Here is a 24,817-nt window from a genome sequence, read left to right as displayed (position 1 = left end):
TTGGGTAAGCTAACTCATGTCTGCATTGAGAATGGCTCCCAGAGATAGTTGAATCTGAAGAGGTTGTAGATGGGATTTGAGAAAGTTGATTGTGAACCCTAACTTCTGAAGTAGGTTTACCATGGTTTGAGTCTTGGATTGACACTGCTGTAGTGTGCTGGCTTTGATGAGCCAGTTGTCTAGGAAAGGAAACACATGTATCTTTTGCCTTCTGAGATGAGCTGTGACTACAGCTATGCACTTTGTAAATACTCTGGGAGCGTTCGTGACTCCAAAAGGCAGGACGCTGAATTGATAATGTTTTCCTGTAACCACAAACTTTAGGCATTTCCGGTGTGCAGGGTGGATAGGGATGTGGAAGTAGGTGTCCTTCAAGTCTAGCCTTGTGACGAAGTCGTCCGGTTGAAGGAGTGGAATGACATCTTGAAGAATAACCATGTGAATGTGTTCTGAGAGAATGTAATGGTTTAACAGTCTGAGATCTAGAATAGGTCGAAGCGTTCAGTCCTTTTTGGGGATAATGTATAGGGAGTATACTCCTGTTCTCTGGTTTTGCAATGAAGAGGCTCTATGGCACCCTTGAGGAGCAAGGATTCTACCTCTTCCATTAGAAGGGTGAGATGTTCATGAGATAACCTGTGGGAGTGAGGGGGAATGTATGGAGTTGTGGAAGTGAGCTCCAGACAATAACCATGTTGGATAATGGAGAGGACCCATAGATCCGATGTTATGTGTGTCCATTGTGTGTTGTAATCCTGAAGTTGTCCCCCTACCAGTTTGGCGTGGGGTTTGGGGAGATTATGCCTCTTGTTTTTCCCGTTTTTGGATCCGCTGGTGGTGCGACGGACGAGGGAGCTGGCGGGGAGACAGCACTCCTGGGAGCGCGGAGCTGCTACGTTGCTGAGTGCTTCCCCAAAGCTCATTCGGGTCAGAGAGGCTGCGGCTCGTGTTTCCCACTGGGGAAATCAAGGCAGAGCAAGCAAAAGTGCGGATACCGGTGGAAGGAAGAACAGGTGCTTTAGGATTGTTCAGCATGCTGAGGACCTGGGGACTTTTGAGTCTGGTAGGAAAGCACCAAGACTGGAAGGCTTTTTGTTTCAGGCTTATGTTATAAATGTTGTAGAAACTTATTTAGACCTTATGGTGGACAGGGTAAAGGGGCAGGTGGGGTTTGGGAAAGAAGGGGGGAAGGTCGCATTCAAAAATAGTCTTGGTCAAGTAGCGTATTCCCTCCGTAGCGCTAAGAAAAGTAAGAAAAGAGTTGAAATTGAAAGTCTGCCCCCACCCCACTCAGAAATCTTCTTCAGTGAGAAATAAGGCAAAACAAGATAATAGTTCCGTTATAAGGAAACTGGATGCAAAGAGTTTTAGTGGATTGAGTTACAGGAGAGCCCGTGTCACCCCTTCAGTTAGGACTTATTTTCAATTACTGCCAGGCTCTCCTAGGGTGTTAGCCGGGGGGACGAATATGCAAGAGCTGGACAAAATGGACAGATTAGAGTCTGCGTCTAGCTCAGAGGGTAGCGGCTCAGACCTCCGGGTGGATGGGGGAAGTGTGTTACAGCACCCTCTTCCTGTGAGCTCCATAGAGAGGCAAGCAGAAGTGAATGCAGTGAAGGTTTGCCCATGATCCTCTCCAACAGGTTGGGAATCAATTGCAAATATTTTAAAAGCATTATCTGTGGATCTGAAGAGTGGCTTTGAGACTTCTAATGCCAATCAGGTGGAGATAAGGGGTCTCTGTGAAGATTTAGGGAAGAAAATTGATGATTTGGAAGGTCGCACCGCCGCTTTGGAGGAGGAGGTGGGGGAGTTAAGAGTGGCGGTGGAAGAAAATAAGGAGCAGATAAGATATTTAAAAGAAGGAGAATCAGGGGTGATGGCTAAAATGGAATCCATAGAAAATAATCTGAGGAGGAATAATTTTAGGTTTTTCAGGGACTCTGAAGAGCTGGAAGAAGGTGACTTAAAAGGGTTTATGGCTCGTCTGATAAAGCAGGAGGTGAATGTGTAAATATCAGAGGAAGACGTTGTTAAAGATATTCAAAGGGTGCACCGGGTCCCGCCAAAAATGCCTCCCAACAGGGGGGGACCAAGGAAAATCGTAGTTTATTTTCAGACATACTCTTTGAAGGAACATATTCTCGTCCTGGCGCTAAAAAAAAAATCGTTGATGGTAAACGGATCCACTTTTGAAATTAGGTCAGACATTGCAGCTGCGACTTTGAATAAACAGTGGGAGCTGGGTAAAATAATAAATATTTTGAAAAAACTTGGGGCTACAGCTCAGTTGAGATTTCCTGCTTCTCTATAAGTTATGGTAAATAACAAGATGTATAATTTTACGGACTGGAAGGAGGTGGATGAGTTGATTATGAAAATTGAGAAAGAGGGCAGGACTGAGGCAAGTCTAACCTAAGATTGGAATGTTCCCCCGGTGAGGAGGTTTTGTGGGCAATGCCCTAATTTAGGAGCGGTGACCCTCCTCTGACCTAGGTCAGGTCAATGTTTGGGTGGGTTCCCAGGGGAGGTGGGGGATTGGGTGGGGTGCAGGATGAGGGTGGAGGGGAGCACTGGGTGGGGAGTATAATAGTGGTAAAAAAGGTAATCTTTGGTGTAAGTAGTTTGGGGGGAAGGGAGGGAGGGGAGGTGATGGTGAGCACTGGGTGGGGAGTATATTACGGGGAAAAAAGATCCTCATTGTGGTGGGTGGACCTGGGGGGTGGGGGAGGGATGGGTGGGGGAGGTGGAAGAAGGTAGGTGGTTTGGATGACGGAAAATGGCAATAAAGAACTTGAGACTCCTGTCTTGGAATGTAAATGGTCTCAGGGTAAAGAGCAGGCAGAAAAGGTTGGTGCAATATTTGAGAGATGTCCCGTTTGATGTCTTGATCTTACAAGAGACTCATCTTTCCAGAGAGGAATGTTTTGAAGTTTTTAAGGCATGCAGGTGGGTTCAGCAGATAGCTAGCTCAAATTCTTTGAGTGGTAGTAAAGGAGTGGCTGTTCTAATTAAGAAACATGCCAGTATTACTTTTCTGGAAGGCCCCATAGATAACTTGGGGAGGTGGGTGGTGGGGAAGCTGTCTGCTTTTGAATATGTCTTTACCTTGGTAGGATACTATGGTTCTAATAGAGATGATGTAGGCCCATTAAGGGAACTCTCAGATTGTCTTTTACACTATTTAGATCATGTAATATGGGCAGGTGATTTCAATGTTGTACTGAACTACGATTTAGATAGATCTGCGGGTAGTAGGTCCAAAGTAAACGAGAAAATGCAGGGTCAGATTCGGGTAATGATGTCCCAATGGGGGTTATATGATGTTTGGAGGGATAAAAGGGGGTCAGAGAGAGGGTACTCTTATAATAATAAGAAGTACCGGTATTTACTATTTCCTGTTGGATATGGTTTTGAGGGACTTTTTTGAGTCAGTTGTACATATTGGGGCCCATTTATCAGATCACTCTGCGGTTAGTTTAGTTCTTAGGTTGCCAACAAAAAGGAGGGAAAAAAGGTGGACTCTAGACAGAACCTTGCTTCTGGAAGATGAAGTGGTTACGGAATTGCAGGCGGATTCAGAGGAATTTTTTAGGATAAACTTGGGTTCATCTCCCTTAGCGATAGTCTGTGATACATTTAAGGCCTTTTTGAGGGGATGTCTGATTAGGATTGCTGCATATAGGAGGAAATTATATAATGAAGAAATAAGTAGGTTGGAGAGTCAAATACGACAGTGTGAGCAGGGAATGTTAAGTAAGGAGCAGGGTGAAGAGTTGGACAACTTATTTAAGTAACGTCAGACAGCCAGTCTGCAGTTGGCAGCTCTTTTGGATCACAGGGTTAGATTGAGATGTGAAGCTAATAGGGTGATGCATTTCAAGTATAGTGAGAACAGCAGTAAATTGTTGGCTTGGAAGATAAAATCAGATAGGGTCAGGAATCGGGTGACAGAAGTTCGAGATGAGGACTTGGGAGAGATTAGTAAAGGTGCTGAGCAGGTGGAAGAGGGTTTTTTCAATTTCTTTAAGGAGTTATATACTGAAGATTTGAAGCCGCCTGTGGAGATATTGAAGGAGTGGCTTGGGGAATTAGAGTTATCGACTCTGAATGAAGAGGAAAGAAGGGTGGTTAATGAACCGGTACAGCTGAGTGAGGTAGAAAGGGTCATTTCAGCAGGTAAATTGGGGAAGGCATCAGGACCAGATGGGTTACCGATGGAGGTTTATTGAGCTCTGGGTAGTAGCATTAAAAAAATTCTGAAGCAATTATGTGACAAGGTCATGGGGGGAGAGGAGAATCTTCCTCCTTCTTGTAAAGAGGCGATTATTACGTTAATTCTAAAGCCTGGTAAGGACCCCATGAAGTGTGATCATACCGCCCAATATCATAAATCTTTGCCAAACTCCTGGCTGACAGATTAGCGATGGTGAAGGGGAAACTCATACATACAGACCAGAGAGGGATCTGAAAGGTAGGCATATGCATGAACTGACACAGGGATTCGTAGGGTCGATTGATTTAGCTACGTCATTGCATATGCCTCTGGCGGTGTTAATGGTGGATGCTACAAAAGCATTCGACAGGGTTAATTGGAGTTGTTGGATGACGGTATGTGAAACATAAAATCAGAGGCCAATTTATTAGAATATTGAAAAAAATCTATCAGGACCCAAGTGCAAGAATTTTGGTTAATGGTATGCTCACTACCCCGGTAAAAATAGAAAGAGGGACGAGACAGGGGTGCCCATTATCCCCTCTATTATTTGACCTTTATATTGAACCATTAGCTTGCAGAATTAGGAGAGATAAGAGAATACTGTCTTTCCGGTGAGGAGACCTGGTTAAGAAGGTCTCTTTATATGCGGATGATCTAATTAATTATACAGCGAACCTAAGCCAGGCTAAACCAGTTCTACAAGAGTTAACTGAGGATTTTGGGGGGATTTCTGGTTATGCGGTTAACAATCAAAAGACCGAAATTATGGCATGGAATATGGAACTAAATGATGATGTAGTGAATGTAAAAAACAGAAGTCAAATATTTGGGGATTATGGTGACACATGATATATGTAAAATGGCAGAAACAAATCTTGCTCGGGTTATGAGGCAAATGGCTAGATCTTCCACTAACTATAATAGGTCAGATTAATGTGGTAAAAATGGTGATTGTCCCTAAATTAACTTTTATTTTCAATGCATTGCCATTAATGTTTAACAAGGCTGCTTTAAAGAAATTGCAGGGGAAAATTAGTAGTTTTATTTGGGCATCGAAAGGTGTTAGTATATCAAGGAAAAAGCTCAGGAGAAAGAAAGAAAAAGGTGGTCTGGTGGCACCTGATATACTGTACTACGCATAGGCATATCTGTTAAAAAATGTAAGACAGAGTTTTTATGCATTCCCCCGTTCTGAGCTGAGGCAGGTGTTAACTGCTATGATGGAAGGCCAGGAGGTCCAGAGAAGTTTATTGTATAAGTTAGGGGGATCCGAAGTTCTTTAAAAAAATTCGAATTAAGATTTTATATGATTGGGCAGTGCTGTGGTATGAGGTGAGGAAGATCACGAAGTTGTCATATTATAATGAGTATGTGCCGATTTGGGACTCTCCTGGCTCCCCGGAGTGGACTAAAGACGCCCTGGCTATTCCCTTGAAAGAGGGAGGTTTTTTGCAATGGAAACATCTTTGTTATAATGGTGAACTTAGATACTTTGATAACCTTAATATCGAGGTAGGAGGAGGGCTGTCTAAGTTTAAATACCTTCAGATGAATTCCTGGATTGGGAATGTAACAGAGGAAGTGGGAAGTACTAACGGACTGGTGGACAGATGCAGCTGGACATTTCGATGAAGAAAGAAGTGGCAAGATGGTATTGGCTGATGTTGGATATTGTGGATGGGGAACTTAACCTCCCAGAAGAAATCTGGAGGGAGTGCTTGCCGGAGCCGCAGCTTAAAGACCTTTGGCAAGTATCTACTACACTTCTGTATAATACAGTTAAACCTGCTGCGTTAAGGAGAAATCATCAATTTTCTATCCACAGAGCCTTCTGGACTCCCAAAAAATTGTCCAGGCTGAGACAAGATAACGTGGTGAGGTGTAAGAAGTGTGGTTTTGCATCAGCTGACGATCTACATATGTTTGGTGACTGTCCTTTACTTTGTATGTTTTGGCAAGAGGTGGGGGATGCAATTAATGAGATTCTTCCCTGAAGCCCAAAGGTAAGACCTTTGATAGTGATGTTTGGCTGTTAATATGAGACACAGAAGATGGGTAGAGATGGAGCTAAACTGTTGTTTTATATGGTGGTTGTGGCAAAAAGGGAGATTTGTAGGAAATGGATAGTCCTGTCCCCCCTAACTTTTGTCTAATGGAAAAATTCTCTAATTTACTATCATAAGTTTGACTGTCATAAAGTTTGTAAGAGGATCAGATTTTGGAATCTGTTGAAGCAGTGGTTGGAAAGCGGGGAGGTATAAATAGACAGGATGTGATCCTATGATTATATTCTTCCCTCTGCTTTCCGCACTAGTTTGGGTGGAATGTTTGTACCGGGAAGGGGTGATGAGGTTAGGGACAGATGGTGAGTAGTTGGGTGAACCTTCGCTGCCCCCACCGCCAAATCGGTCATGTGAGGGAATTTTGGAAGATATATATGAGGATCAAAATAAATAAATAAATAAATAAATAAATAAATAAATGAAAAATGAAAAATTGCCTCTATGTGCCTGAGACTGCAGAGCACCCATGACCTCCGCGGTGTCAGTATCCTTATTTTTAGCTTCTCAAGTGTGGAGTCTACTTGAGGGCCAACACGATGCTCCTTGTCAAAAGGCACGTTCAGCACCACGTATTGCACTTCTGGTTTGCAGCTGTAGCATCTAAGCCATGCATGTCTCCTTAGGAGTATGCTAGTGTTTACCCCACATGCAGCTGTGTCTGCAGCATCTAATGTACTGCGTATGGAATTATTTGAGATCGTCTGCCCTTCTGAAACAATCTGTTGACCACGTTAACGGTGCTCATCTGGAAGATATTGGAGGACCTCCACCATCTCAACCCAGTGAGCCCAGTCATACCTTGAAATTAAGGCCTGCAAATTGGCAATGCGGCAATGATGTGATGCTTGTGCAGCAACTCTTTTGCCTGCTGAACCAAACATTTTGCTCTCCCTGTCTTGTGTAGGAGAGCACGCTTCCTTGCAGTGGTAGCCACTATCGAATCTGGTGAGACCTCAGTCCTGACATATAGTGGGTCTAAGGAAGCAGGTTTATACTTTCTGTCCAGCCTAAGAGTTATAATCCTAGTGTGGACTGGCTCTTTAAAGATATTGTCTCCATGACGAATCATGCACGGTAGCACAGGAAGGAACTGGATGTCTTTATGGGTACTGCTCAAAGTGACAAACAGAAAATCCTGTTCTATTGGGTCTCTGTGCAACTGAGCATTATGAAAGGCAGCTGCCCTGGCTATGACCTGCTGGTAACTAGTAGTATCTTCTGGAGTGGATGGTCATGTCATGCGGGATAGAAGTCTGGATTAGTACTGATCATGGGATAGGGGTTGCATGTGTCCCATGGGTCTAGGTCTGGAAGCGTACCAACTAAATCTTCCCCTTGCAAATAAGGGTCAAACCTGAGGGGTAAGATCTTCTGCAGTAGGAGAGGTAGGAGAATGAGGAGAGGGGTGGAGAAGAAGTTGAAATTGGAGGTGGTGAGGAAGGTGGCTGAGGAGGAGGAGGCAAAGGCCTAGGCAAAGAACTTGTGACCTTGTCCTTTGAGGCCTTGTAGGAGGGTGGCTCTGTATATACTATATCAAAGTGAGATATAGTGTGTACAGAGTCCAGGGGTTCCCCAGAGGCTTAACAGAGTCTAAAGTAGATAATACTAATGCTCTCTTTTGTGGTGGTGTGGCTGAGCTGTTAGGCTTATCAGAGGGTAGTGCAAAGCATATGTTGTACACACACAGGCAATAAACAAAGCACACACTCAATGACTAACTCCAGGCCAATGGTTTTTATATAGCAAAAATATATTTTGTTATTTTATTTCTAGAAACACAAGGTTCAAGTTGCAGGTAAGTACATTTGCAAGTAAGTATACCACATATGGATCAGTACCACTTTGTTTCAATTCAGCAAGTTATACAGTTTTCAAATAAATAGAAAATATCTGCTTAAAAGTTGATAGTGCAATTTTCCAAAAATAGTTCTGGGGCGAAGAAAAATTAGCACAGTTTTGAGGTAAGTACAAGACTTATAGTTCCAGTCTCCGGGGGTTAGGATGTCTACAGGTTGGGGTTCAAGTTAACCCCAAACACCCACCACCAGCAACATGGGGCCGGCCGGGTGCAGAGGTCAAAGTTGAGGTTTAGTTAACATAGGCTCATATGAAGACTGGGGGCAACCGGAATCAGGCCTGCTTGCAGGTAAGCATCTGTGTCTTCAGAGGGCAGACCTGGGGGGGTTTAGAGGAGCACTGGGGGGGCCACAGGTCAGCACCAAACACACACCCTCAGCGGCACCGGGTGGCCTGGTGCAGGGTGCAAAAACAGCATCGGGCTCCCTATGCTTTCCTGAAGGGGGACCCCAGGGGTCACAAAGATGCTGCTGGTGAAGTCCAGGGGGTCAGTTCTGGGAAATCAAAGGCTGAACAAGGAGAAGTGCTGCCTGCTAGATGTTGCTGCACTGAAGGTCGGATTCCCCAAGGCCAGGGGGCTGCGGGTGCAGGTGTACCTTTAGGCATCAGGAATCTTCATCCGATTCTGTCGCACTCAGGTGGGGTCCTCCGGATTTAGGCTGCAGATGTTGTGTTGGAAAGGAGGGGTCAACTCAGGGCGGACACTAGGTCAAAATCGCCTAGGGACCAGCTCTAGTCGATTGAGCCACTTGGTCATGGGCCGTGGGCATCAAGTGGAGAGTGGGCAGAACTCACAGATCTGGGGAGGTTATAGAGTTCTTTGCTGGTGTTTCCTTCTGGACAGGGCCTCTGTCCACAGGAGTTCTTGGTCCTCTGGGGTGTAGGCAGTTCTTTTGAGACTTCTAAGAGGTCGCTGGCCCTGCAGGATGCGTCGCCTTTTTGGAGCAGGGCTTCAGAAGCTGGAGACAGGCCTGCAGACCTGGGGCCAAGTCAGCTGGTGTCTTCAGACTTCTCTGCTGTCAGTCCTTCATTCTTCTCCTCTTCTTCTTGAGGTTGCCAGGAATCTGATGAGCTAGGTTCAGGGGAACCCTTAAACCCTGGATTTAGGGGCATTGCATGGGTAAGGGGACAGTTGCCAATGGCTACTGTCCCTGAGGGTGACCACACCCATTTGGTGTCCACTCCCTTTGGGGACGAGGACGCAGACCTAACCCTAATAGTCCCTGTCCTCCAAACCAAGATGGAGGATTCTGCAGGGAGGGGGTCACTTCAGCTCTGGACACCTTAGGGGTGGTCCCAGCTGAAGTGGTCACTCCTCCTTGGTTTTCCTAAGTTGCATGCCAAAAGTGTGGCTTTGCCTGAGAACGGGCAACTCCAGTAGCTGGAGTGACCTGGGAAACTGAAACAGGAAGCCTGAGCCTTTGAGCTCACCGTCAAGTGTTACAGTTCCTGCAGGGGGGGATGTGTGAAGCACCTCCACCCAGTGCAGGTTTTGTTTCTGGCCTCAGAGAGCACAAAGGCTCAAACCCATGGGCTCATAAACGTGTGTCTTAGTGGCAGACTGGCACAGACTCGTCAGTCCTGCACTAAAGGATTGGTAAAATACAGGGGGAATCTCTAAGATGCCCTCTGTGTGCAATTGACAATAAATCCAACAGTGGCATCAGTGTGGGTTCTTAGAGGTGCACCCTGAAATTCACTCAACTCTCTAGAGTGTGGCTGACGGGTCTATGCTAGCCTGCCACTAGCGGACAAGTATCTGACCCCAAGGGACAGCAACACTTGGAAGTGAGCCTCAAATGCTCCTGCCACTTGTGTTCCTGCCTTTTGGCACTCCAGCTAGTGGAGATGCCCTCAGCCTAGACCAGGCCCAACTTTTGGCGGCTGGTCTGGCGGGAAAATTACTAATCACCTGGAGGAGTGTCCACCATAGCTGCATAGCTGGGACCACCCCTAGGGTGCCCTGATTTGAGGTGATCCCCTCATGGCAGAATCAACCATCTGGTTTTGGAGGGTGTTAACCAATAGGGTTAGGAGTGTGCCCCCCTCGCCAAAAAGAGTGGGCAGAGAAAGGGTGCAACCACCTTCAGGGTCAGTAGCCATTGGATACTGCCCTTTGCCCTCTGTAATGGCACTAAATCTAGTACTTAGGGGCACCTCTGAACACTGCTCTTCAGATTCCTGACGACCTGAAAGAAGAAGAAGGACTAAAGAGCTGCTCCAGCAGAGAAGACTCCAGAGAACAACTGACTTGGCCCTACTGGTCTGTCTGCAGCTTCAAGACTCCTGCTACAAAAAGGCAATGCATCATAAAGGACCAGCGACCTCTACAAACCCCAGGAATGCCTGCCTAACCAAGGACAAATTTCTACCGGGGACGGCAGCCCCGTACAGAAAGAAAACTTCCAGACCTGCAGACCTTCCTGGATCTACAAGTCCTGCCCACTCTGGATACGGAGCGGCGGCGTACTCGCGGTGCAGGAATTAGATACGGGAGACGAAGTCGTACGCGGATTTGGGCTAATAATTTCAACAGCCCGCACGGACTGATTTGGAAGATTGCATACATATAAGGAACTTGATACTTGATAAACGAAGGTTCACAAGGAGGTCCTGAGGAAATCTTGGGGTACACCCCGGATGAAACACGTGTTGACCTGTGATCTATTTGGACGATTACTTTGTTGATCAAAGACTGACATTGAACCTGTGACCTAATTGGTCGATCTGATTGTTGATCAAAGACTGATATTGAAAAAGGAATCTACTTTGTTTGGATCGGATATATTGATTGGACTGTGGATATTGCATTATTGTTAATTAAACATTTACTGAACAATGTAAAGGAGAAGCTTGATGAACATTTGTAACACTCTATTACAAATTGATGTTATTGATTTACACGTGTGCCATTACCTATTGTATTCACTCTGGACTTTAGGCCCATGGCCAAGTCCAGATGGCCCAAGCGATTACGACATCGAGTACACCCTGGGTTGACCCCTCCTGACCAACACAACTACACCTACAGCCTAAATCAAGAGAACCCATCTGACTGCGACCAGCTACAGTGAAAATGTCCCCGACGCTTAAAAGGTACCCTATTGCACCTGCGGCCCACTTGCCTTTGGGAACCCAACCGACGGTCTAGAAATGTCCAGTGGGCTCTCTACTTACCTGTCCAGCCACTGGTCTTTTTGTGACCCCCTGGGGTTTCTCCATTGAAAAGCATTGGGTGTCCGATGCTGTTTTTGCACCCTGCCGCTGAGGGTGTGTGTTTGGTGCTGACCTGTGCCCCCTCCCTACTTCCCGGTGCTGATCTAAACCTCCTAATTCTGTACCTTGAATCTGTTTTTTTTCTAAGTGCACCCAGTATTCCATTGGGCACCCAACACCAACTTTAACCTCTGCACCCAGCCTGCCGAGTGTGCTTGGTGGAGCCCCCTTGGTGTCTTCCTGAGCTTTGCCCTGTGGACACCCTAACCCCAAAGACTGGGATTGTAAGTCTAGTACTTACCTGCAAATTGTGTTGTTACTTTTCCTCCCCTACAACTGCATTGCTTTCTATGATAAATTTCACTGTCTACTTTTGAAATTGAAAAGTATTACCTAAAAACTGTTTTATCTGTAAATTCTAAACAAAGCACATTTGATACTTGAAAGTGATACATTCTTGAAACTGTACTTACCTGCAACAAAGACCCTTATGGTTCTATAAATAAAGTAAAAGTATTTTTTAGTGATACATAAACATTGGCCTGGAGTTGGTTATTGAGTGTGTGCCCCTTTTCTTGACTGTGTGTGTGTAGAACAAATGCTTGGCACTACTCTATGATAAGCCTAACTACTCGACCACACTACCACAAAAGAGAGCATTAGTATTATCTACTTTAGCATCTGTAAAGCCTCTGGGGATGCAATGGACTCTGGTCACACTATACGTTACTTTGGTAGAGTATATACAGAGCCAGCTTCCTACACTGGCCTTGGCACGAGAATCCTTGAAGGGCTTGAGCGCCGAGTCTGCTTTCTCTCCAAAGAGACGAGTGCCATCAAAGGACATATGCATAAGATTAGCTTGAACATCTCCCGAGAAGCGAGACGTCCTCAACCAGGCACTGTTGAAGCAACTGCTCTTCGGTTGTGTCCAGTCCACATCGGATCATGAACTTTGCTGCGTCTCTCCCACAAGCAACTGCTTGGGAAAGTACAGCCCAGGCCTTCTCCGGGACCTCTGGTAGCATTTGTGACACTATCTTACAGCGTGTGTGGCAATGATAAGAAAGCATCTTTCTGACATAGTTACCCCCACTTTTTGCCTGGTGTCAGTGTGGTTGTACTGTAGTACACCGAGATCCTACTAATCAGGAACCCAGTGCCTGTGCTTTCTCCTCTAAATTTGGTTGCTGGTAAACTTGTTACACCCACAACTGGCATACTGGTGCAACTACGTTAAGTTCCTAGAATACAGAACTTAGGTACCCAGGGAATTGGTGCACCAGTGGTCTCCCATGGGCTGCATCATGTATTATGCCATCCACAGAGCCCAACCACACTGTGTCTGGAGGCCTGCCATTGCAGCCTGCGTGAAATAATGCACATACTTTTCACTTCAGAGGTAAAGATTGCCTTGTATCGCATTTACTGCACTTGGACACTGTAAGTCACCACTCTGGTAAGCCCTTCAGTCAAAGGGCAGGGTGCATGTCACTAAGTGTGAGGGTACCCCTGCATGAGTGGCTAACCCTACAAATCCCAGACTCCATTCCCTGGGCTTTATAAGTACGGGGAAGCCATCTTAAGGTATGTAGTGGACACTGGTCAACATGAGAGGTCCAACTACACAATGGCTTCCCTGAACCTAGGAATGTTTGGTATCAAACATGTTGGAATCACGCAACTACACTGATTCCAGTGTTAGCTGCATGATCCCATGTACTGTGGGTTTTTTATAGGATCCCCCAGTTCTGCCTGTGCTGCCTTATGGGGTCTGGCTGCCAGCCCAAAGTACTGCAGACCCCAGACACTGTCCTTCAAGGCAGAACAAAGGGTTCCTGCAAGGGAGAGGTGCGACCACCTCTCCCTTTAAAATAGGTGGCTTTGGGATGGGGTGGGTGACCTCTGAGCGCCATCTGACTGCTTTGAAGGGCACACTTGGTGCCCTCTTTGCATATTCCAGTGTGCACCAGTTCAGGAACCCCGGGTTCCTGCTCTGGCGCGAAACCACACAAAGGACAGGGGAGTGACCACCCCTCTCTCCAGCTCCTCCCTTAGGGAGGTTCCCAGATCTCTGCCCGGTGGCCACTTGACTATGTCATCTTGCAAATAAGATGTGCAGAGACACCTGGGAGCATCTGACTGGTTAGGCCAGGTAGATGACGTCCCTGCCCCGCTCTGATAGGTGGGTCACCTCAGAGAGTGACCATGACCCTTTTAGGGTTACTTAAGGGCTCCCCCAAGGGTGGGTCCTAAGATTCGTTGAGCAAGGCTCTTCAAGGAACTCTCTGCAATACATCTTCTGCTCCTGGACTCCGGAACTGATACTGATTTGCTTTTGGAACTGAAACAAAACTATCCAGTTGAGTGGGCTCCTGTTACAAAATTGTTTCTCTAGCGCCTGCAAGATTTCTGCAAGATCTGTGGCTGTGCATCCTCCAGGGTCACAAGGACTCTGCCTGCTCCAAGAAGCAAGAAGGAATGTTCCTTGGAGTAAAGGAGTCACTCCACTGTATCCGCCTCAAGACGACCACAACCGGTTTGTGTATTCAGCTGTCCAATGGACAACGTAAAGGCCCTGCTCACAGGTGGTGGTTCTGTGGTCCTCTTCGGGTCAACTTCTCTTCTGACCAACTTAGGAGATGGTGGACCCTTGCTGCAGCCACTGGAACGGAACCCCTGTGCAATGTGACTTATGCTCTTGCCAAGGCTTGTCGGCTCTTCCACCAAAAGATCTTTGAGCTCCTAGAAGCCTCAGCTTCCAGCACCCGGCAACTCCAGATTGAGCTTCCCCTCTGCAGCTCTTGTGACGCGGGACTCCTGTTTTGTTGTGCTGCTGAAGCATCCCTGCAACTCCCCGTGCCTGTTGCCAGTGGGTCTCTCGTGGGGGCACCTGCTGAAGGCCTGCAGTGACTCCCCTCCAAAGGTCGAGTCACTGGGACCCTGCTGGTCCTTCGAAACCTGCAATCTTCCTTATATCAGCTTTCTGGATTTTCCTAGGCTTGTCGGTGGTACTGCTGGCCACTGACCCTCCTGCAATACGGTGACCTATGAGGGACACCTCGTGGGTGACTCCAAGGATCTCCTGCACCCCCGTGGACTCTGCAGCTGTACTTGTTCTATCACCATCAGACACTTCACCTCCAAGAGGGTGGGCATTGCCTACCTGCACCGCCTGGACATCTCAGAGTGGTCTGGACACTGTCCCCTTCTTTTTCAGGCTCTTCATATCCTGAATCCACCTTGTGGTTCCACCAGCCTGGTCAACAGGTTGCAACAGCAGCTGGACAACAGAGGCTTCCATTGACTTCAACAACAGTTTATGACGCCACTTCGCCCCTATGCATCTGGGCTCCCTGGTGTAGGTACTCCAGTCTTCTTGGTATCCACGGGTGGGAGCACTCTCCAACTTTCTTTGGGCCAACTGGTTTCCTTGGGGTCCACTGGGAAGGGTCCTGAATCCATAAAATTCCAACCGCAACAGTCCTGTGTTAGTCTATGGGACACTTGGCTCGATAACAGGGCTGCACTCGGGCACCAGTGGGATTCCTAGTACTTATTTCTGGTAATTTCTTACTCCCCCAGCCCATGGGATCCTAACAACCTTACCTTGGTTTGCAACTCCATTCTTATACCACTGTCTTAGTATAGGATTTGGCCCCCATAGGGCCGAATGTATTTTTATGCTTTTCCTGATTATTAGTAAGTGTTATAACTTTAGTTTTGTAATAAAGAAACCTTTATTTTTCCAAACCTGGTGTGGTTCTTTCTTGTGAACAGTTACTGAGTGATTATTGTGTTACTGCAAGTGCTTTACACTCCTCCTAGATCAACTTAGCTGCTCACCACAGCTACCCCTAGAGAGCTTTTGCTAGCTGGACATCAACACACTATCACTAAGGGTTGCCTAGACTTAGTATAGGGCGCCACACCACAGGTGTACACCATAAACTGAGCCAGCCTCCTACAGGACTAATGGTCCAAAAGGCATGCAGTGTTCACAGACAGTTATGCCTCTGGAGGATGAAAACATCTTAACAAGTGAATTCAGCCTTTTGCATTTCCAATCCGGGGTGCAGGAGGCAACCCGCACTGGGAGGTGGAGACTTGGATGACGAAGCTCTCAGGACTGGGGTATTGCGCCAGAAAACCTAGGTTACGCGGTGCAAGGCGATGGTGGTAGGCAATTATCCTGTCGCCAGGAATCCCTGTGCTGGGTTTGGACAATGTAACGAGTAGGACATCCATGAGAGCGTCACTAAAAGGGAGCAGGGGTTCTGAGGAGGAAGCCACAGACTGAAGCACCTCTGCCAGGTGTAGGACAGTACCCTCTTGTGACATGGTTAACCCCACTTTTTGCCTGCTATCAGTGTGCTTAGACTGTTTTCAATGGGATCCTGCTAACCAGGACCCCAGTGATTGTGATCTCTCCCTCCAAATTTGGTTACCTAGGACCTTTGTGCACTCCACAATTGACATACTGGTGCCCCCTTATAAGTCCCTAGTATATGGTATTTAGGTACCCAAGGCATTGGGACAACAGGGATCACCCATGGGCTGCAGCATGTATTATGCTACGCATGGGACCCTAGCAAAATGTGTCCGCAGGCCTGCCATTGCAGACTGAGTGAAAAGGTGCATGCACTCTTTCACCACAGATTACTACACCAGGTCAACCCTATGGCAGGCCCTCATAGCCCAGGGCAGGGTACAGGTCCCTGTGTTTGAAGGAACCCCTGCATGAGCAGAGGTGTCCCTACCAACTCCAGTTCCATTGCACTGGACTCTAAGTGCAGGGAAGCCATTTTACCTGTGTACTGGACACAGGTCACTTACCTGTGTCCAGCTACATAATGGTCACTCCGAACCTGGGCATGTTTGGTATCAAACATGTCGGAATCATACACCAATACTGTTGCCAGTATTGGTTGCTTTATTCTATGCACTCTGAGGGCACCTTAGAGGACCCCCCCAGTATTGCTCTTACCAGTCTTCTAGGGATTCCCAGGCAGATTGCGCTGCTGCAGCCCTTCAGACAGGTTTCTGCTCTCCTGCTGCTTGACCACCTCAGGCAGGGGAAGGCAGAACAAAGGATTTCCTGTGGGAGGGGGAGGCGACACCCTCTCCCTTGGAGATAGGTGTTACGAGGCTTGGGAGGGGTAGCCTCCAAAAACCACTGGTTTGCTTTGAAGGGCACATTTGGTGCCCTCCGTGCATAAACTGGTTTGCAGCAGCTCAGGGACCCCCAGTCTCTGCTCTGGCGTGAAACTGGACAAAGGAAAGGGGAGTGACTACTATCCTCTCCATCACCACCCCATGTTGGTGCCCAGAGTGCCTCCAGGTGGCCTCTCGATTCTGCCATCTTGAAACCAAGATGTGCAGAGGCCCCTGGAAGCATCTGAGTGGCCAGGTTAGGCAGGTAACATCAGAGACCCCTCCTGATAGGTGGTCACCGTGCAAGGTGACCAAACCCCCCTTGTGGGTGGGCTCCCAGATTCGACATGCACGCATCTACCAGGTCTCCTCTGCATCTTTTACTTCTACTTCAGGCCACTGGAACCGCAACTGGACACTTCAGGAACTGACTAGACTGCAACTCCCAAGACCACCTCGCCTTGCAAAATTGTTTTTCCGGCTCCTTCCAGCAACTGCAATATTTACCCGGCTGTGCATCCTCTGGGGTCGGCAAAACTTCAGCCTGCACCAAGAAGCAAGAAGGAATCTCTCTTGGAATGAAGGAGTCACTCCCCTGCATCTGCAGGCATTTACAGCAATGACATCCAGCTGCTTTGGATCTGCTCTACTCTGGAACCGCGTGGATCCTGCATCACAAACTGTGGTCTTGAGCCTGCTGCCTGGACCTTGCTGGTCCTCTTCAGCCTTCTAACTTTTGTTTTGCCTCCTCATGCATTTGCAAAGGCTTGTTGGTGGTTCTCTTAACCACTGACCCTCGGCGACCGACATGGGACATCTGCACCGCTCCAAGGATTTCTCTGCAGCTCCTGGGCTCCACAGCTGGTCTTCTTCCCCAGTCGCCCCGGATCTTCTTCCACAGAAGGGTGGGTAGTGGCTCCTGCGCCGACTGGACAGTCCACTGTAGACTGGACTCTGTTCCCTTCTTTTGCAGGTCCTCTTCTCATAGAATCCACCTTTGGTTTCCTCTGGTCTGATCCTGTTCTTGCACAGTCCATTTTCTAAGTCCTCTTCTCAGTCCCTGGGAAAACCAGTGTAGGAAAGTACCATCTTGCCTGGCATGTTACCCCCATTTTTCACTGTATAAATGTTGTTTTAGTTGTATGTGTCACTGGGACCCTGGTAACCCAGGGCCCCAGTGCTCAATAAGTGTGCCTGAATGTGTTACCTGTGTAGTGACTAACTGTCTCACTGAGGCTCTGCTAACCAGAACCTCAGTGGTTATGCTCTCTCATTTCTTTCCAAATTGTCACTAACAGGCTAGTGACCATTTTTACCAATTTACATTGGCTTACTGGAACACCCTTATAATTCCCTAGTATATGGTACTGAGGTACCCAGGGTATTGGGGTTCCAGGAGATCCCTATGGGCTGCAGCATTTCTTTTGCCACCCATAGGGAGCTCTAACAATTCTTACACAGGCCTGCCACTGCAGCCTGAGTGAAATAACGTCCACGTTATTTCACAGCCATTTTACACTGCACTTAAGTAACTTATAAGTCACCTATATGTCTAACCTTTACCTGGTAAAGGTTAAGTGCAAAGTTACTTAGTGTGAGGGCACCCTGGCACTATCCAAGGTGCCCCCACATTGTTCAGAGCCAATTCCCTGAACTTTGTGAGTGTGGGGACACCATTACACGCGTGCACTACATATAGGTCACTACCTATATGTAGCTTCACCATGGTAACCCCGAATATGGCCATGTAACATGTCTATGATCATGGAATTGCCCCCTCTATACCATCCTGGCATAGTTGGCACAATCCCATGATCCCAGTGGTCTGTAGCACAGACCCTGGTACTGCCAAACTGCCCTTCCTGGGGTTTCACTGCAGCTGCTGCTGCTGCCAACCCCTCAGACAGGCAGCTGCCCTCCTGGGGTCCAGCCAGGCCTGGCCCAGGATGGCAGAACAAAGAACTTCCTCTGAGAGAGGGTGTGACACCCTCTCCCTTTGGAAAATGGTGTGAAGGCAGGGGAGGAGTAGCCTCCCCCAGCCTCTGGAAATGCTTTGTTGGGCACAGAGGTGCCCAATTCTGCATAAGCCAGTCTACACCGGTTCAGGGACCCCTTAGCCCCTGCTCTGGCGCGAAACTGGACAAAGGAAAGGGGAGTGACCACTCCCCTGACCTGCACCTCCCCTGGGAGGTGTCCAGAGCTCCTCCAGTGTGCTCCAGACCTCTGCCATCTTGGAAACAGAGGTGCTGCTGGCACACTGGACTGCTCTGAGTGGCCAGTGCCACCAGGTGACGTCAGAGACTCCTGCTGATAGGCTCCTTCAGGTGTTAGTAGCCTATCCTCTCTCCTAGGTAGCCAAACCCTCTTTTCTGGCTATTTAGGGTCTCTGTCTCTGGGGAAACTGCAGATAACGAATGCAAGAGCTCATCCGAGTTCCTCTGCATCTCTCTCTTCACCTTCTGATAAGGAATCGACTGCTGACCGCGCTGGAAGCCTGCAAACCTGCAACATAGTAGCAAAGACGACTACTGCAACTCTGTAACGCTGATCCTGCCGCCTTCTCGACTGTTTTCCTGCTTGTGCATGCTGTGGGGGTAGTCTGCCTCCTCTCTGCACCAGAAGCTCCGAAGAAATCTCCCGTGGGTCGACGGAATCTTCCCCCTGCAACCGCAGGCACCAAAAAGCTGCATTACCGGTCCCTTGGGTCTCCTCTCAGCACGACGAGCGAGGTCCCTCGAATCCAGCGACTCTGTCCAAGTGACCCCCACAGTCCAGTGACTCTTCAGCCCAAGTTTGGTGGAGGTAAGTCCTTGCCTCACCTCGCTGGGCTGCATTGCTGGGAACCGCGACTTTGCAGCTACTCCGGCCCCTTTGCACTTCCGGCGGAAATCCTTTGTGCACAGCCAAGCCTGGGTCCACGGCACTCTAACCTGCATTGCACGACTTTCTAAAGTTGGTCTCCGGCGACGTGGGACTCCTTTGTGCAACTTCGGCGAGCACCGTTTCACGCATCCTTGTAGTGCCTGTTTCTGGCACTTCTCCGGGTGCTACCTGCTTCAGTGAGGGCTCTTTGTCTTGCTCGACGTCCCCTCTCTCTTCAGGTCCAATTTGCGACCTCCTGGTCCCTCCTGGGCCCCAGCAGCGTCCAAAAACGCCAAACGCACGATTTGCGGCTAGCAAGGCTTGTTGGCGTTCTTTCGGCGGGAAAACACTTCTGCACGACTCTCCAAGGCGAGAGGGATCCGTCCACCAAAGGGGAAGTCTCTAGCCCTTTTCGTTCCTGCAGAAACCTCAGCTTCTTCTGTCCAGTCGAAGCTTCTTTGCACCCGCAGCTGGCATTTCCTGGGCATCTGCCCATCTCCGACTTGCTTGTGACTTTTGGACTTGGTCCCCTTGTTCCACAGGTACCCTAGATTGGAAATCCACAGTTGTTGCATTGCTGGTTTGTGTCTTTCCTGCATTATTCCTCTAACACGACTCTTTTGTCCTTAGGGGAACTTTAGTGCACTTTGCACTCACTTTTCAGGGTCTTGGGGAGGGTTATTTTTCTAACTCTCACTATTTTCTAATAGTCCCAGCGACCCTCTACAAGGTCATATAGGTTTGGGGTCCATTCGTGGTTCGCATTCCACTTTTGGAGTATATGGTTTGTGTTGCCCCTATCCCTATGTTTCCCCATTGCATCCTATTGTAACTATACATTGTTTGCACTGTTTTCTAAGACTATACTGCATATTTTTGCTATTGTGTATATATATCTTGTGTATATTTCCTATCCTCTCACTGAGGGTGCACTCCAAGATACTTTGGCATATTGTCATAAAAATAAAGTACCTTTATTTTTAGTATAACTGTGTATTGTGTTTTCTTATGATATTGTGCATATGACACTAAGTGGTACTGTGGTAGCTTCACACGTCTCCTAGTTTAGCCTAAGCTGCTCTGCTAAGCTACCATTATCTATCAGCCTAAGCTGCTAGACACCCTATACACTAATAAGGGATAACTGGGCCTGGTGCAAGGTGCAAGTACCCCTTGGTACTCACTACAAGCCAGTCCAGCCTCCTACAACCAGGTACTTACCTCTGCTCTCCTGGTTGCTGAGGTCACTTAAGTACTCACCTCTTGGGGTCCCGAGTTCTCCCAGCTCCCCTGTAACTACTCCACACCTTAGGGTGGGTGCTTCACTTTGCATTCCACTATTTTTGTATATGGTTTGGCCTTCCCCTAGGGCCCTGAACAAGGTATCAGGTGCCAACACCATAGGTGTCCACCACACACCAGGCCTGCTTCCTACATCAGGAGGTTAGTCATGACTGCCACCAAAGGCATCCTGAGGCCCAGGGCCTCAGCTGCTCAACGTACCACCACTGAATATGAAGCTCCCTCCTCCATAGCCACGGTAGGTGGAGACAGTATGCCAGTATCCGAGTGGCTATTCAGTCCACTGGCTTCACCCTGGTCCATACACCAGTCCATGGGGTTTTGAAGCGGGTATTTTAAAGGGTCCAGTGACTCCTCCCATTCCTCACCACAACCTAGCCCATAGGAATAAGGCTCTGGATCTGCTATAGGGGGTTAGGCTTCTATCGGTGCCAGAGTTGGCACAATACAATACACATCCAGCTCTATGTCAGCAATGAGGATGGGGTGGCGCCACCTGGGGGACACAAGCACCACCGAGCGCACAGACATTGGAACCGGCACCAGGGACAGGCAAATGGGTACAACCAACGTTGGTGTGGATCCATTAATGGATCAATGGGTGCCCCTTGAAATGGGTGCCCCAGCGTGGAACCCGAAGGGGCCCCTTCTGACTCCACGGGTCCCAAAGGTGCACCAGTGGAGTCAGACTGCCCAAAAATGAGGCGCATGGCCTCATAAAACTGTATAGCTTGGGCAGGGGTCGCTTCAGCTCCCGGAAACACCCAAAGCGTGGAGTCAGCCCAAACACAGGCTCCACAGAGGGAAGCCTAGATCAACGACACTCTGGCTCCCTCGTCTTGAGGCCGACAGACCAGATGAAGTTGAAGAATGTTTTGACTTCTTCGTGTGCCTCGACTTCCCCAATCGTCCCAGGGACTTGAAGTGGGATGACGAAGAGGGGGGACTCCACGACCGATCCCAAGAGCTTCCACTGGACCAAGCTTGGGACTTGCGCGGAGGTGAGCACTGGTCTGCCATGAACTTCAAGGACCGCTCCCTCAAAGCCTTCAGATTCATGGCATGGCACTTGGAGCTCAACTCCGGGTCTTGGCCGTGCTCCAGACACCAATGGCACTTGAGGTGCAGATCCGTCACAGACATCGCCCAATGGCGGATCTGCAGGGCTTGAACCCAGTCTTATGCGAAGACATCTGCAACGTATCGGGAGTAGATATACTCACAAAAGCTTTGACAAAAGTTAAAGAAAAAAAAAAAAAAATGTCAAAAAGTGACTAAGGGGTAGCTCTTTCTTCGGATCAGCACTGGCTGACATGGAAAGAAAAGTACTGATGTCAGTGCACCTGGGTGGTGCCTATATAGGACCCGCAATGTCATATCTGGTGCGGATGATGCTGACGACGGAGTTGATCGACGCCACCTAACGTCGCGCAGAAAAAATTCTGGATCCAGACTGACACCTGGGGATATTCTAAGGTAAGGAATCTGCAACTAGATGTCTCTATCAGATAGTGAAGATACTACAATGCAGAAGTTATTTTATTTTGCTAAGAGAAACCATATCTGCCACAAAAACAATTCATTGTTTGAAACTTCGCTGTTAGCAGTGAACAGGTGGGTGACAGCTGTTACTTAAATCTGATTTTCTGTTAGGCATTTGACAGCTTCAAACAAGGGTATTTGGAGCATGCAATTCAAACACATGACCGTTTTCTTGATATGGTTCACATTTTCTGGAGCACAAAGAGGGAAATATTTGAAATGGGATCACCTTCATATGAATAGATCAAATATGAGAAATATTAATCAAAGAACTAACATGGTCTAGCATGAACCCAAAACACCTAGAAAAAACGAACCGGTTGACTCTAAGCTCAGTAAGTAGCACCAGAAACGAAAACTAAAAAAAATACTTGAAAGCAATGAGAAAAAAAATCTGTCAATTTCATAGTCTCTGTTTGACTGTAAAAAACACTCTGTTCAGCATTCAATTAAGTACCCTTTAATCTGGAGGATCTGTGCAGGAAGCAGTCACCTCACAATGCTGCTGACGAAATTATCTTGAACCCGAATGAACACCTTGGGTCTTTAAAAGCTTCATTAATGAGGAATGTAATAAACTAAATCCAGAATTATGTGGTGACATGCTGCAGAAAAAAAAGAATTGCAAGATAGCAGAAATCGTGCACAGACACGAACACTCTGGTTTTCATACCTGGCACTGGTGGCAGGGGCCTTGGTCACCCATGAATTCAGGGGCTTTTGGAAAGTATTGCTTGAGTTTTTTCCATGCTTCTTCAGAAATAATCCTCCTTTCTACTTCTGATATGCACAGTCCGCCTAACATGAAGAAAAATGCACAAATCCAATAATCTTGCAATGGCCTTTCATTTGCCATAATAAGTCATGAACATTTCAAAAAGCATCAAATAAATTGCAGAGACACTGTCTCACAAAAAAATAATTATGAGGGCAAGTAAAGGGTTAGTTCTAAATACAACATAATCAGTTAGTTGTAGGCGATGGTTTGTGTATTTCACGTCAATTTAAAAAAAAATCCATAAATACATAATTCACAGAGAACAAACTGATCCATTAAGAAATTCACAACACCATACAGTAAAAAGAGCAACTAGAAATATAGACTTCCCCCACCTAAGCAACGCTGGACCATTTTAGGGATCAACACATTCTCAGCAGATAGTTATTTTTTATTTTTTTTATTTCAAGAGTGGTTTATTGGGATTTAATACAATAGGAAAATTGAATAAGATAAATGAAAAGAAACAATACATTGTATGGTATCATCACATCACGTGGTAACAGTAATTTAGGGTATTGCATGAGGAGTCGGTCCACATTTATAAAAGTACAGGGCAGAGAAGTGTATTTCTTTGCAATGGTGAGGGGAGGTTAATCAGTATATGTATTGTGACAGAGCTGTTTTTGATGTTGTGGTGAATGATTAAGATACTTCAGTTGTAGATGAATGAGTCAGAGTAAAAGAGAGGAGAGAACAGAAGAAGGTGATAGGGGTAAAAAGTAGGGAGTACATGGGGAAGGGTGGTGGGTAGGGAGAGGAGGAGGTGGGAGAGGATGGGGAAGGCGGGAGAATGAGTGAGTGTGCGTGAATGACTGAGTGATCAGATGATTGCGGTTACATAGACAAATGAGACACAAAGTTGTCTAGTTTGCACCAGAGTTTACCATTCTTCATTGGTGTTGTCATAAACTATAAGTTTAGTGAGTTACAGGCAGTTCTGGTGAAATGGACCCACTCCCACCATGTATGGGGAGGATGATTTGATGAGTCTTTCAATTCATCGAGGATAACTGTAAGGTTAGTTGTGACTAGAAAGTCCCAAAGGAGACTGTCCTCTTTGTTTAATGCCTGTTTAATGTCAGTGGGGAGGATGCCCAGTGTAATAGAGGCTAAAGTAGGGATCCATTTTGCATGAAGCATTTGAGATATTGTATTACTGATTTCTTGTCAGAACCTTTTGGTAGAAGTGCACTCCATTAGCATGTGTTTTAAGTTTCCAGTTTCCTTCTTGCACCTCCAGCATGTGTCAGAGGACTAGTTTATAAAGTTTGGCCTGGGTCCATTGGACCATATTGGCAATCCAGTATCTGCTTTATGCTAGTAATGGAGTTATTATGTTGGAAGCGAGGTTTCTCCAGATGGAGTTATTTTGTTGGAAGTAAGGTTATGCCGGGTAGGTGGCCCGTTCGGTGAGACCTTTAGAGTGTTGTTGGAGTCTGATAGTAGAGTTTCCCACTTATATTCTGTTGGTTTATTTAGTGAGGTTTTGTGGGTGATAAGAGGGAGTACAGTTTGGAAGCTAAGTGACCGCTTTCAGTACATTTTTCCAATGTGTTGGGTAGGGTCAGGGGGTTGAAGGTTTACGTTTGGCTATAGGTGGTTTTATTTTGAGGAAATGGTAAAAGCTAGGTGATTTAAGTCAATTTTTTCTTTAATTTGACAGAATGGTATGGGTTATGAGGGGGGTGCCGATATCTCTCAGCAGGAGAATATCTTTTCCTGCCCATTTCTCTATATACATCGTTCTCCCTTCTAGTTTTAAGGTTTCATTGTGCCATAACGAAGCTAGAAATTAGTGCTTAATTTTGTTGGGTAGTTCGT

At 47.2% G+C, this 24,817-nt stretch overlaps 1 protein-coding gene across 2 annotated transcripts in view; it reads right to left on the bottom strand.

Annotated features, from left to right (window-relative positions):
- The window catches only part of USP48 (ubiquitin specific peptidase 48), a 774,242-nt gene that overhangs the window by 401,041 nt on the left and 348,384 nt on the right, over positions 1 to 24,817 (bottom strand). For both annotated transcript variants that reach the window (XM_069240019.1, XM_069240020.1), the window contains exon 16: positions 22,889 to 23,013. In XM_069240019.1, coding sequence (XP_069096120.1) covers positions 22,889 to 23,013 — 125 coding nt within the window. The remainder of the gene's footprint in view (positions 1 to 22,888; positions 23,014 to 24,817) is intronic.

The sequence above is a fragment of the Pleurodeles waltl genome, chromosome 6 (genome assembly GCF_031143425.1).
Source record: "Pleurodeles waltl isolate 20211129_DDA chromosome 6, aPleWal1.hap1.20221129, whole genome shotgun sequence".
NCBI lineage: Eukaryota > Metazoa > Chordata > Amphibia > Caudata > Salamandridae > Pleurodeles > Pleurodeles waltl.
This window is presented reverse-complemented; position numbering and strand designations above follow the sequence as displayed.